This window comes from Vombatus ursinus, unplaced genomic scaffold (genome assembly GCF_900497805.2).
Source record: "Vombatus ursinus unplaced genomic scaffold, bare-nosed wombat genome assembly UNPS02014818.1, whole genome shotgun sequence".
NCBI lineage: Eukaryota > Metazoa > Chordata > Mammalia > Diprotodontia > Vombatidae > Vombatus > Vombatus ursinus.
Window position 1 is genome coordinate 22,351,520 of NW_020954596.1, and position 13,015 is coordinate 22,364,534.

At 35.9% G+C, this 13,015-nt stretch overlaps 1 protein-coding gene across 1 annotated transcript in view; it reads right to left on the bottom strand.

Annotated features, from left to right (window-relative positions):
• The window catches only part of BOD1L1 (biorientation of chromosomes in cell division 1 like 1), an 89,251-nt gene that overhangs the window by 36,890 nt on the left and 39,346 nt on the right, over positions 1 to 13,015 (bottom strand). The window contains exons 12-13 of the mRNA XM_027836610.1: positions 11,738 to 11,822; positions 253 to 296 (exon numbers count right to left, since the gene is read on the bottom strand). Of these exons, the coding sequence (XP_027692411.1) occupies positions 253 to 296; positions 11,738 to 11,822 (129 nt within the window). The remainder of the gene's footprint in view (positions 1 to 252; positions 297 to 11,737; positions 11,823 to 13,015) is intronic.

The following is a 13,015-nucleotide window of genomic DNA, read 5'->3' on the forward strand; positions in this document are numbered from 1 at the left end:
TTCAGAATCATGAGTTTATCTAACAAATATTTAAGCCAACTGGCTTCCATGATATAGATTATAAACCTAATTCTCAGCTTGGCTAAGTATAGGTACACATTTTAATAATATGACATGTGGGAACAAATTTAAAATTAATGTCAGTTGGATGTCTACCTTTATTCTTGAGATAAACCCCTGGGGTATCCCTAACAATGACACAAACTGTAAAAAAAATTCCCAACAACTAGATTCAACAATTAATAGACTTACATTTGTTGACTTATTTTCCAATGCTGTAATTTTCTGTGGTTCAACTGTTCAAAAACAGAATTAAAACATTTTAAGGAAATTCAATATTATAGCACAAGTTGTAAAGTCTCCTGTCCTTCAACCAATCAATCAATCAATCAATTAGCATTTACTCTGTGCCAGACACTGTGAATAAAACAGGAAAAATCAAACAGCCCATTCCTTCAAGGAGTTTTTATTTTCTATAGGGGGAACAACATATACACATAAGTATATATAAAATATATAGAAGGTAATGAGAGGGAGTAGTACTGACAGCCGATGGGGATCAGGAAAAGATTTTTATATAGCATAAATATACATGCCACTAACTCTACATTTTTAGTATAACAACCATGGTTTGCTATACTAGAGGAATTTAAACTGAAATTGTTGGTGAACGGAGCATGGGCGGAAAAGTCAAAACACGACGTATCTCCAACAAGTAAACAACTTATTAGAATCAAAGAATTAAGGTGAAGTCTCAGAAGTCATCCTGGGCCATCTCATCTATATAGGAAAGATTTTATAGATGAGACTGAGGCCCAGCACATTTTATACCCTTAAGTTACAGCGTAACCCTCTTTTTCTTTATTTTTTGTCTTTGTACCCTCAGCACCTAGCACAAGTAGGGAGACAGGACCAGTGATTTCACTGGAAATTCAGTGGGAACTCCCTACCATCGCAAAACTCTTTACCAAGGAAATAAAACTCTCTACCAAGGTAGGCTGGCACCTTTTCTGAAACATATAGTCTTAGATAGGTGCCTAGAGTAGTGGTATCAAACTCAAATAGAAACAGGGCCATTAAATCTTACATAAGGATCCCTGTGGCTGCATAGACTTCAATTACATTGTAATATGGTTCCAGCTGCATTCTGTGGGGGTGGCAATGTCCTGTTTTGACACCTTTGGTCTAGAGCACTGAGAGGTTAAGTTACTTGCTTAGGGTTGTTGCACAGCCATGTGTCAGAAGTGGGACCTGGGGGGCAGCTAGATGGTGCAGTGGATAGAGCACTGGCCCTGGATTAAGGAAGACCTGAGCTCAAATCTGGCCTCAGACACTTGACACTTACTAGCTGTATGACCCTGGGCAAGTCATTTCACCCCACTGCCTGGCCAAAACAAAGGAAAAAAAAGAGAAGTAGTGGTACCTGAACTCAGGTCTTCCTGGCTTCAACGCTAGCTTTCTATTCATGAAGCCAGAAATGAACACTCGCATAATCTTTTAAAAACTCAATTGAGAAGTAGGCCCTATACACTCAAAAAGCAATGATTTATTTACATTCTTTGGAACCTGGACTAATAGACCTGCTGTTCAGGCTCAACAACGACAGAAAATACATTTTTCTCTTTAATAACTTCCTATTACATAAGCAGATCTTTTCGTGAACTGGATCTTAACACAGTGAAATGAGTTGAACTACATCATGATTCTGAATGAAACATTTTAGAAATCCTGAAATCTATCACTGAAACTTATCAAATGGATAATTATGATGTATCTTGAAAGACTTGAACCAATACAGCCTCAACATACTGAAAAATCTGTCAGATTCTGGATGACAAATCTCAAGTTTTTGAAATGCTAGCATTAGGAAAAAACAAAACAAATCTTACAGTAGTTTCACAGTTTGGGGTGGAGAAAGGGGAAACATTGTTGTTTCTTTTCCCAATGATTTTCTATATAAAACCTAATGAACTTGTTATATTACCACAAATGAATGGAAAAAGTTACATATACCCAGTATCACATACTCCCTTCTCAAACACTCCCTTCTAGTAATTTTCCGAAAATAGTTGTCTCCAAGATCACAAGGGACTCAATTATCAAATATAACAGCCTTTTTGAAGTCTTCATCTCTTTTTCCTCTTTGTAGTATCCAAGTGCTCACCTCTTTTAGGATACTGTCTCTATCCTTGTCTTCTCAATGCTTCATTGTCCTAGTACTCATCCTATGGGTTTTTTGGTCCCTGATACCACCACTGGTGTTATTCTTCATTCTTTTCTCTCCTTTCAATCAGTTACCAAGTCTTGTGGTTTTTTTTTTTTTAACTTCCATGACATTCTTACTCTTATCATCCTAATCTAACAGGCCCTCCTTATCATCTACCTAGAGTAGTCTCCTAACATATCTTCCTCTTTTTTTCTTTCTACTCCAATTCTCTATAACACCAATCTTTCTTATGCTTAAATCTAGGCACGTCATTCTACCATTCAAAATCCTTTACCAACTCCCACAGTCTAAGTAAAATTTAACTACCAGTGTCTGACACTTAAGGTCTTCTATAATCTGGTACAGCCTTTAATTCCTCTATTCTCTGTTTCAATTAAACTTGTGCCTGGGGCTATATTTCTTTTTGCCTCTGGCTCATGGCATTTTGTCCCTTCTGGGTCACCTCTGCCAGTAAAATTCCTACCCATCCTTTAAAATCCAACTCAAAGGAATCCCCTTCCAGGAAGCCTTCCCTAAGCCCTTAGGGGAATCAATGTCCTTTCTCTCCCTGCACCTCCCATTGTGCTTTGGTGGTACCTGTTCTATATATTTATTATATACTGCTTTCTATCGCAACTTTTTTTTGCTTATATGTCATATCCATCTACCAGAAAAAGTTATATTTACTTAAACTTATCTCTCTAGGTGTCTAGAGTAGCTTCTGCACACAACAGGCACTTCCAATGTTTGCTAAACTGAATCGAAATAAACAATTTAAAACTGCTTTTTGCTTTGAATCTATTCAAACACAAAATAAAGTATTATTAATCTTGTGTTGTAAAAGACAGTAGAAGTCAGGAGATGCAGTTTCTAGTTGTGGCCCTGACAAACCAAACGTATGAAGGACGTTACTAAATTTCTTTGGGTGTATTTCATCATCAGCAAAAGGAGAGGAATTTGCTTAGATCAGAGGTTCTTAAACCATTTTTGTTAAGGTTAAAATCTTCATGTTTCCCCCACTACTTTGGCAATCTGGTGAAGCTGAAATGTTCTCAGAATATTTTTAAATGCATGAAAGAAAATATATGTGATATATGCAATATATTACAAACATATAATATATTGTGGGGTCTATCCCATAGGATTATTATGAGGATCAAAGGAAATACATGTATACAAAAGTACTTAGCAAACTTTAAAGTGCTCTAGAAATGTCAAGTATTATGACTACTAACATAAGAAAGAATATTGATAAGCTAGATGACTAGAAGAATGAGGGTATTATTAACTGTTCTCTAGAGAGTAGCTATAAGAACTGGGGGATCATTTGCTTGAAGAAGATAAATGAGGGGGAGAGAGTCATGGGAGCCATCTTCAAATATCTGAGACTGTTTCAAACAAGGATTTGACTTGACTCCTCAGAAGGGAGAATTATGAGCAATGTACTGAAATTATAGAAAGAAAGATTTTGGTTCTATATAAGGAAGAATCTAGTAAGGACTGCTTCAATAGAAAAGGAGGCTCCATATCTGTGTAGATCTTCAAGGAGAGGTGGAATGACTTAGTTATAAGGCATACTGCAGAGATGATTTCTGCTCTCACATAGGTTGAACTAGACAATATCCGATGGCAGTGGTGTGCTGGTAAATGTTGCCTACTTCAATCCTGAGATTCTATGCGCTATATACTGAGGCAAGAGCTTTATTTTCTGATCTAAAGAAAAAAGTTAACATTCATAGACATCAAGCATATTTGTGAGGAAATATCTGATGTTAACTCAACATTAAATAAGACAAGAATAGGGATCAGACCTATGATTTCACAGGTGTAGAGAGCTCTGCTCTAGACGGCTGGATGGCAAAGTGGATAAAGCGCCGAAGCTGGAATTAGGAAACCCAGCCTCAGATACTTGATGGGCAGCCCTGGGCAAGTCATTTAACTGCTCTCTGTTTGCATAACTGTAATAACAGGCACATATATCTCAGGGTTGCTTTGAGGATCAAATGTGATATTTGTAAAGTGTTTAGCACAAGGCTTGGCACATAGTAGGTGTTATATAAATGCTAGCTATTATTAGCATTACTATTAACTCTCCAGTGAGAAAATTTCCTCCCTCAGTGTGAGTTGGCATCTTTGGTCTTAGTGAGGTCTTTGGAGCACTGAGTGGTAAAGTAACTTGACCAGGGTGACACAGTCTTATGTAAGGAACAGGACTTGAACCCAGGTCTTCCTGGCTCTAAGGCCAGCTCTCTGACCATCATATTATGCTATTTCTTGAATAGCTAATACTTGAAATCTGTGTAAGTCAGAAAGATCAAAATTGTTGATTATTTAAAGTGGTATATCAATCAGAAAAACTAGTGTTCTCTCTTTTTATTTCCATTTTTCTAATGGGGAATCATAGCTCTTTCTGTGGTTCTTTTCCCACCTTCAATCTGGGAAAAAAAAAAGCCTTGAGTCTAAAGAGCCAACAAGGAATTTACCAATTAAGAACAGAAAGTACCACAAAATTATAAATTATTTTCCAAAACAATATTCTAGAGCTCTGATCTTGGAGATGCACTATACCACCCCACCCCACTTTGGAGCAAGTACAGAGGATTCCATTTAGTTGTCCAATACTATAACATCAACTTAAAACTTCTAGATGTGACTAATCCTATTCTCAAAAATTAGCAGAATTTCACAAGTATGGAGTTTGAAGTACTCAAAGGGCAGAAGCTTGAGTTAAGTTCTCAAAATGTCAATGGCAGAACCAGAACTGTTAACCTACTTGTTCAATTAATTTAGTTTTGCTCAAATTACATTTGCTTTTAATGTTCTAAGACAAATCCTAATAAATTAAGATCATTAAAAATCTTCTGCTTATTTACAATAACCATCTGATAATTTTAAATTATTACCAGCCAGATTATTTATGGACAAGTAATTTATTTCATTACTTTCGTTTCATTACTAATTTTTTTTTCCATTTGTACCACTCACAAAATTTTCTTCATTTGTACCACATATGTTTTTATGACAACATCTATACAAATGCTAAAACTATCCTGATGTTTGTAATCAGCAGAGGGAAAGTCCTTTTAATTTCAGTAATTATAAAAATTTTTTGAGTAAATAATTATTTCTCAAATAATTCTAGTAATGACTACTAGTAACCAACCAATAGTTGTCTTTTGACATCACAATGATATCATCACTAAATATAATAATAAAAATAATAATTAATAAGGACTATAATAAATTCCTTGAAGGGATTACATCTTATATTCCTCTTATATTCCCTATGGCTAATAGCATAACGTCAGGTAGAGTTATGGGTGCTCAAAAGTACTTGCTATTAATCTCCAATTTCTAGAGGAGATGTTAAGCCATAAAGTAGTTATCTGACTATCCTTATGGTCATCTGTTGAATTACTCTGTCTATGTGAGATTATGATATGGGTTCCTTGTTCTTTCATTTAATATATACATCTGACTTTCAACAAATTGTTTAATTTTTCTAGAGCCAACATAACTCATTTCTTTAATCTGTAAAATAGGTATAATACCTATCTTAATGTTAATATTGTGTGAAATTTAATATGTACTTTAAGAAAGCAAATAAAAAAATAATACCTGCCCTACCTATTTCAATGGATGTTGTGAGGATCAAATGAAATGATGGATATGAAATTGCTATGTAAACTTTAAAGTGCTATACAAACAGTGTAAAGATAATATTATGACCCTGCTTTTTTTTCAACAGAACTGAGACAGAAATTGTCCTGGGACAAGTTACTATTCTATTATTTTGTATACGCAATGTGCTGCAAACTACTGTACTGGAAGGTAAAAATGTATTATTATTGTTGCTGTTACAACTTAGTAACCTCTTAGTTATCCAATCTAAAGTTTTTTATAATTTTTTTCTTTTGCTTTTGAGTGTGTCTAAGCATCCCTTCCGTACTTACAGACTGCTTCCTTCTCTAGTAGATAATATTTTAATAGCATCACTACTTTTATAAGTTAAAATATTATACAAGAAAGACCTTAATATCACTGATAATCACACAATGGTTACTGATCTAGAGCCAGACATTCTGGAGAATGAAGTCAAATGAGCCTTTGGAAGCATACAGTAAGATGAGTGGAGGTGACAGAATTCTAGCTGAACTGTTTAAAATTCTAAAAGATGATGCTGTTAAAGTGCTGCACTCAATATGCCAGTCAATTTGGAAAACTCAACAGTGGCCACTGGATTTGTAGAGATCAGTTTACATCTCAATCCCAAAGAAGGGCAATGCCAAGGAATGCTCATTACCGAACAACTATGTTCATCTCACACGGCAGCAAGGTTATGTTTAAGATTCTGAAAGCAAGGCTTTAACAATATGTGAACCAAGAATAATCAGAACAGTTTTTGTAGAGACAGAGGAACTAGAGACCAAACTGCCAACATTCACTGGTTTATGGAGAAAGCAAGGAAGTTCCAGAAAAACATCTACTTCTGCTTCACTGACTACATTAAAGCTTCTGACTATGTGGATCACAATAAAATGTGTCAAGTCTTCAGAGAGATGGGAGAACCAGATCATCCTGCTTTGTATGGGCCAAAAAGCAACAGTTAGAACCAAACATGGAACAACTGATTGGTTTAAGATTAGAAAAGGAGTAAGACAAGGCTGTATATCGTCAACTTATTTAACTTACATGCAGAGTACATAATGCGAAATACCAGGATGGATGAATCAAAAGCTGGAATTGAGGTTTCTAAGAGAAATACCAACAATCTCAGATACGCAGATGACGCCATTCTGACAGCAGAAAATGAAGAGGAATTAAGAAGCCTCTTGATGAGGGTGAAAGAGGAGAGTGTAAAACCTGGCTTGAAGCTTAACATAAAAAAACCCAAGAACTTGCCGAATGGCCCATCACTTCCTGGCAAGCAGAGGGAGAAGGAATGGAAGCAGTGTCAGATTTTATATTCTTGGGCTCAAAGATCACTGCAGATGGCAATTGCAGCCATGAAATTAAAAGATGTTTGTTCCTTGGAAAAAAAGTTATAGCAAATCTGAACAACATACTAAAATGTAGAGACATCACCAACAAAGGTTCATATAGTCAAAACTACAGTTTTTCCAGCAGAAATGTATGGCTGTGAGAGTTGGACTACAAGGAAAGCTAAGCGTCATAGAATGGATGCTTTTGAAATGTGGTGCTAGAGAAGACTTTTGAGAGTCCCTTGGATAGCAAGGAGATCAAATCAGTCAATACTTAAAATTAATTCAGGATGGAATTCATTGGAATTGGAAGGTCAAATACTGAAGCTGAAGCTTAAATACTTTTGTCACTCAATGAGAAGACGGTACTTATTGGAAAAGACCCAATGCTGGGAAAGATTGAAGGCAAAAGGAAAACTGGATGGCAGAGGATGAGATAGTGTCATGGAAACAATGAACACGAACTTGGACAGACTTCAAGAGACAGTGGAGCACAGAAGGGTCTGGCATGTTCTGGTCCATGGGGTCACAAAGAGTAAGACTATGACTGAATGACCAACTGAACAACAATAATGAAAACTTCTATAAGTGGTCAAAAAGATCAATTTATGACCTGCTGTCTTTTCCACAATAAATACTCTTTCCAAGATGTAAATCTCTGTGTGCTTCTTGTTAATGAAGACACCAGAATGAAATGACTGGAAAACTTAAAGATATATAACAATTCTATTAATGCAAGAGATAGACTTTTATTCAAATTTTAAATTAATCATAGATTTAATACCGAAAATTCAATTTAGTCAAGTGTCAATACTTATTGCAGTTCTCAAATAATGCTAACAAGCAGTTTAAAAAGGATTAAAAACTAATTGTAGTAATATGAAATTACTGTTTCTTTACTTTCTCACTAAAATAATTTTACCAAGGATAATCAGTATTACAGGAAATCAGTAAGGAAAAGAAAAAAGAAGCCAAAGAATAAGATCTAAGAGACAATGAACTATATTCTATATTGCTCTCTACATACTTATATGTAATGTTCTATAAACATTTCCTAGGATGTATGGTATCAAAGTTCCCTTCCAATGCCAAGATTCTGATTCTAAAGTGGACAGCTGGCTGGGTAAATGAATATTGTTTACAATATTTTGAAGAATGTTCAAAGTGATAATCCTATCCTGAAAAATTAAAAGCATTTTACAAGTATGGAGTATGAACTATTGAAAGGGTAAAAACCCAATTAAAGTTCACAAACCCTGTCAATGGTAGAACCAGAACTCAACTTTAATTTGGCATAATAAAGTTCACAAACCCTGTCAATGGTAGAACCAGAACTCAACTTTAATTTGGCATAATGAATATCTCTCACTAAACATTGAGAGAAGAAATTTAACCAAATTAGTCTGTTTTCTCACCTTACTTCACAAATTCCTTGTAATTTTGCTTCAGATTGTATCACTCAACTGAAAATGTTCTCTTCAAGGCTACCAATGATCACTGTCAAACAGGAGGGTCTCTTCTTAGTCTTTTCTTACTTAACGTCTCTGCAGGATATGGCATTGCTGCCATCCTTCCCTGTAGGCATCTTCTCCCTGGGTTTTTGTGAGACTACTCTTTCCTTGTTCTCCTACCTGTCTAGATACTTCTCAGTTTCCTATTCAGGATTATTATCTCTGTTCCACCTCTTTGTGTGAATATATCCCAGGGTTCTGTCCTGGGGTCTGTTCTCTATACTTGCTCTTGGGTATCTCGACAGATTTCCATGGATTAAAGTATTAAAGCATCATTAAAGTACCTCTACGTAGATAACTACTAGAACTATATATGTAGACCCAGTTTCTCACCTGAACTGCAGTCTCGCATGACCAGCTGCCTGATGTATAATCTCAAATAGATATTCCACAGGCACCTCAACTTCTGCAAGTCCAAAACAGAACTCATCTTTCCCCCCAAACTCTCTGCCCAACTCTTTTATTTCTGTTGAAGCTACCCTTCTAGTCATCTAAGTTGACAACCAAAGAGACTATTGTGACTCTTCCCTCTACTCCATTCCTCATATCCTAAATTGCTACGTCTTGTCAATTTTACTTCCTTACCATCTTTTACTTCTGCCCCTTTCTCTCTAACTTATCTAGCCTCTTGCTTTAGTTCAATTCCTTAACATATTTTCAATCAACTATTACAATAACTTCCTAATTGATCTCCCTGTAGCCACTCTCTTCTTTTTCAAATCCATGCTCCACACTGCTGCCAAATTGATATTCCTAAAGCACAGGCTTTACCATATCAAATGTATGTATGTATAAATACATAATGTAGTATGTGTTAAGTATATATAAGCAATATTATTTATACATACATACACACATATATGTACATATAAGTGTATATATGTATATACAAATATTATGTGTGTATATATTCTTCATGTACTCTGGTGCACCCAAACTAGCCTTGCTATTCCCTGTATATGATATTCCTTTTCTAGTCTCCATGCCTTTCCACTGGCTGTCTCCAATGCGGTCTCCCTTCACGGAATCCTTAGCTTCATTCAAAGCTCACTCTTTTCCTACTAGAAGTCTATCTGAATTCTCTCTTCTCTGAAATTACTCTGCATTTTCTGTATTTCATTTTCAATATGCATATTGTTTTCCCAATAATGTAAACTTCTTCAGAAGGGTGATTTCATTTTTGTTTTTTCTATCCGTAGTCTCTAGCACCTACTAAGTGTTTAATAAATGCTTTCTGAAGAGATTCTATGTTGTAATATAAAATTAAGATAATTCTTCTGTGGTCCCCTCCTGATTTTACTGACTTTCTCTACCAGGCAAAAACCAGGGCCTCATGAAGTTCCCTCTATTCCTGCAGCCCCATTCTCTGAAGGGATGGTTCCTCTCAGAACCTCCATTAAGGAAAGTGACCAAGTTGGCCATATCTTCTTTGCTCTCTCTACTCCTTATTCTTGGGATTCCTTTCCAGTTTCCTTTGGTGTGATGTCTCCCCCCATTAGAATGTAAGCTCCTTGAAAGGGGTGTCTTTCTGCCTCTATTTGTATTCCTATCACTTAGCCCAGTACCAGGCTCAGAATAAGCACTTAAAAGCCTGTTGATTTGACTTGAAAACAACTTGCATTTATATAGTACCTTAAGGCCAGCACAGGGGCTCATTAAAACCATGGGATGTAGAAAGCTTAGGTATTATCAATCTCATTTTGTAAGTAAAGAAACAGAAGTCCAAAGAAAATAAGTGAATAGAATCACACAAGTTAGGAAGTGTCAGAGCCAGGATTCAAGCTCGGAACTCTTGATTCTGAGAAAAGTGTTCTTTCTGAGTACTTAGCAATACTTAAGCAAACAGTCACTTACAACAAGTGAGTGAAACCACATGTTGGAGTGTATATCGAGAGAACTGGTTTCAGAGTCAGGCAGCCCTGGGTTAAAGTCCTGCCTCTAACACATATTAGTGAGATGACCCTATTATACAAGCAACTTAACCTCTCAGGGCCCATATGACTCTCCTAACTTTAATTTGCATAACAGCCGCCCATCTGCATTGGTAGAGCAACTTCTCACTGTAATTTTTCTATATTAATAAAAATCACCGGATAGTTATCAACTATTACCATTAAAAGATTAAAATTTGATCAACATTGCTAGTTTTATATCTCAGTTGAATCTTACTGTTATCTCAAATTTGGAAAATACTAAACTTTGACCTAAGCAGTTTCTTATGACTATATACTTCCATCTTTTGCAGCACCCTCCCCACCCTCAGATATTACTAATGGCAAGCATGGCAATGCTAATAGCAATCAACACAGAATTAGGTCTTTTCCATACAGTGAACATAAGTAGAATATTCTGAGTTTTCATTTTAGATACTATTTGCATAATCTGTTCTGGTTTTTTTGTGATTTTTTTTTTTTTGCTAGGCAATGGGGTTAAGTGACTTGCCCAGGGTTACACAGCTAATAAGTGTTATGTGTTTGAGGCCGGTTTTGAACTCAGGTCCTCCTGAATCCAGTGCTGGTGCTCTATCCACTGCACCACCTAGCTGCCCAACCTGTTCTGTTTTCAGCTCTACCTTTCAGACCTGGGGCTGGCAAATGTAAAAGGCGATAAGAATGGGTTTTACATTTTTTTTTAGTAAAGTTTTATTCTATTTTAAAATGTAAAAAAACCATTCTTAGCTTACTTCCCCAAAAACATCAGGCTAGTGAGTCAGATTTAGCCCTTGGGCTGTAGATTACTGACTCTTGTTTTAGGCCTTTGGCTAGGTTGAAGATTTTGTGAAAGAAAAGTCACCATTCCTTTTACCTATGATGATATCAAATTCAAATAGCAACTTTACCCAACACTTGTTCTCAAAGAAGAGAACAAGATTGTGAAGATAGAATTTAGTTATTCTCCTTGAATTAATTTCAGAAGTGTAGGATAGACATAATTTAACATACATACTGTTGTGCCCTGAAACTTTTATCTGCCATGGGTAAGTCTGTATCAAAACGGACAAAATAAAACAAAACAATTATTATCACAATGAGATTTACCTATTCCACTTTCTCCTTCTCCATCAAGGCCTTCTGGTATTTTTGAAATATACTGATTTTTCTCCTCTTCTGAAAGCACAGTAATCTAGAGATCCAAATTGAAGAAAAAGCAAAATAATGCCCAAACAGAAGTCCAGCTTAACTGTAGTGAACACTGAAGTATCAGAAAATGATTTACAACAAATATTTGGTTCATGATTTTAACATACACAGATTAAAAAAAACCCAGCAACTGATAATACTGATTTCAAAAACCACAAGAACTCTGACATTTAATTATGAAGGAAACTGCTCACCTTGTTTTCCCATGCTTCATCCATAGAAGAACATAGGATTTTCTGCTTAAGCCTTAGAGTATTAACTCCCTAACAAGTGTAGGATGGCCTTGTGCAGAAATTAAAACAAATCTGAAAATCAACTAAGTGCCCATCATGGCACGGTACTCTAACTGGGTTTGGGGAGTTGTCATTTTGGGGAATGCTGAATTATTTGGCTACGGTATATCTGAAAGGAAGCAAAGCTTCCTGTTACAAGTAATTTCAATAAGAGAGAAGATGATTTCTACTTGTAAGAATATTAAGTACAACAAAGATAGATGTTATGTACTATTTAAACATAAGCATATACCCACCCTATTGGTCCAAATAAAGACTATACTTTCCCCTAAAACATGGCTTACGGCATAATCATGCTCTGACTGGCTTTTGTCTGCCCTGCCCCTAGCCTTCTGTGGTATGAGGCAGGGGGGCTAACTGTATTATGTATAGTGTTCTTTCATCCACATCACACAGCCTTTTATGTCAGTGACATTAACAGCACCAGCCGATGGGACAGAGCCTAAGATCCTTTTGCTGTTAGCCCTGATGACGGGTAGCTTAGAACACCGCCCCCCCCAAACAACACTGACAGCTTTTGTATTTTTAATCATCTAGATTTCTTCTTTGATCCTTTACACTTGCCCTATACAAAGAGCCACCTGATAGAAAGATTTTTTCAAAAGAAAAAAGATAAAAGAGGAAAAGAAAAAAAATTCAGCAAAACTGATCATATACATAGTGTTCCACACTTACAGATTCCCTACTTCTATCAAGTTTTGTAGGGTTGAGGTCTTCTTATGTTTTCTGTGGAGTCAAGCTTGTTTGTAATTTTCTAACAATTGTTTCCAAATGTGTGGCAACTTCTTTCCATTTACATTACTGAAGTCCAAATATTTTCTATTTGTGCATTTTGTGGATATTATTTTCCTGGCTCTTCTTACTTCATTTAGCATCAGTTCAT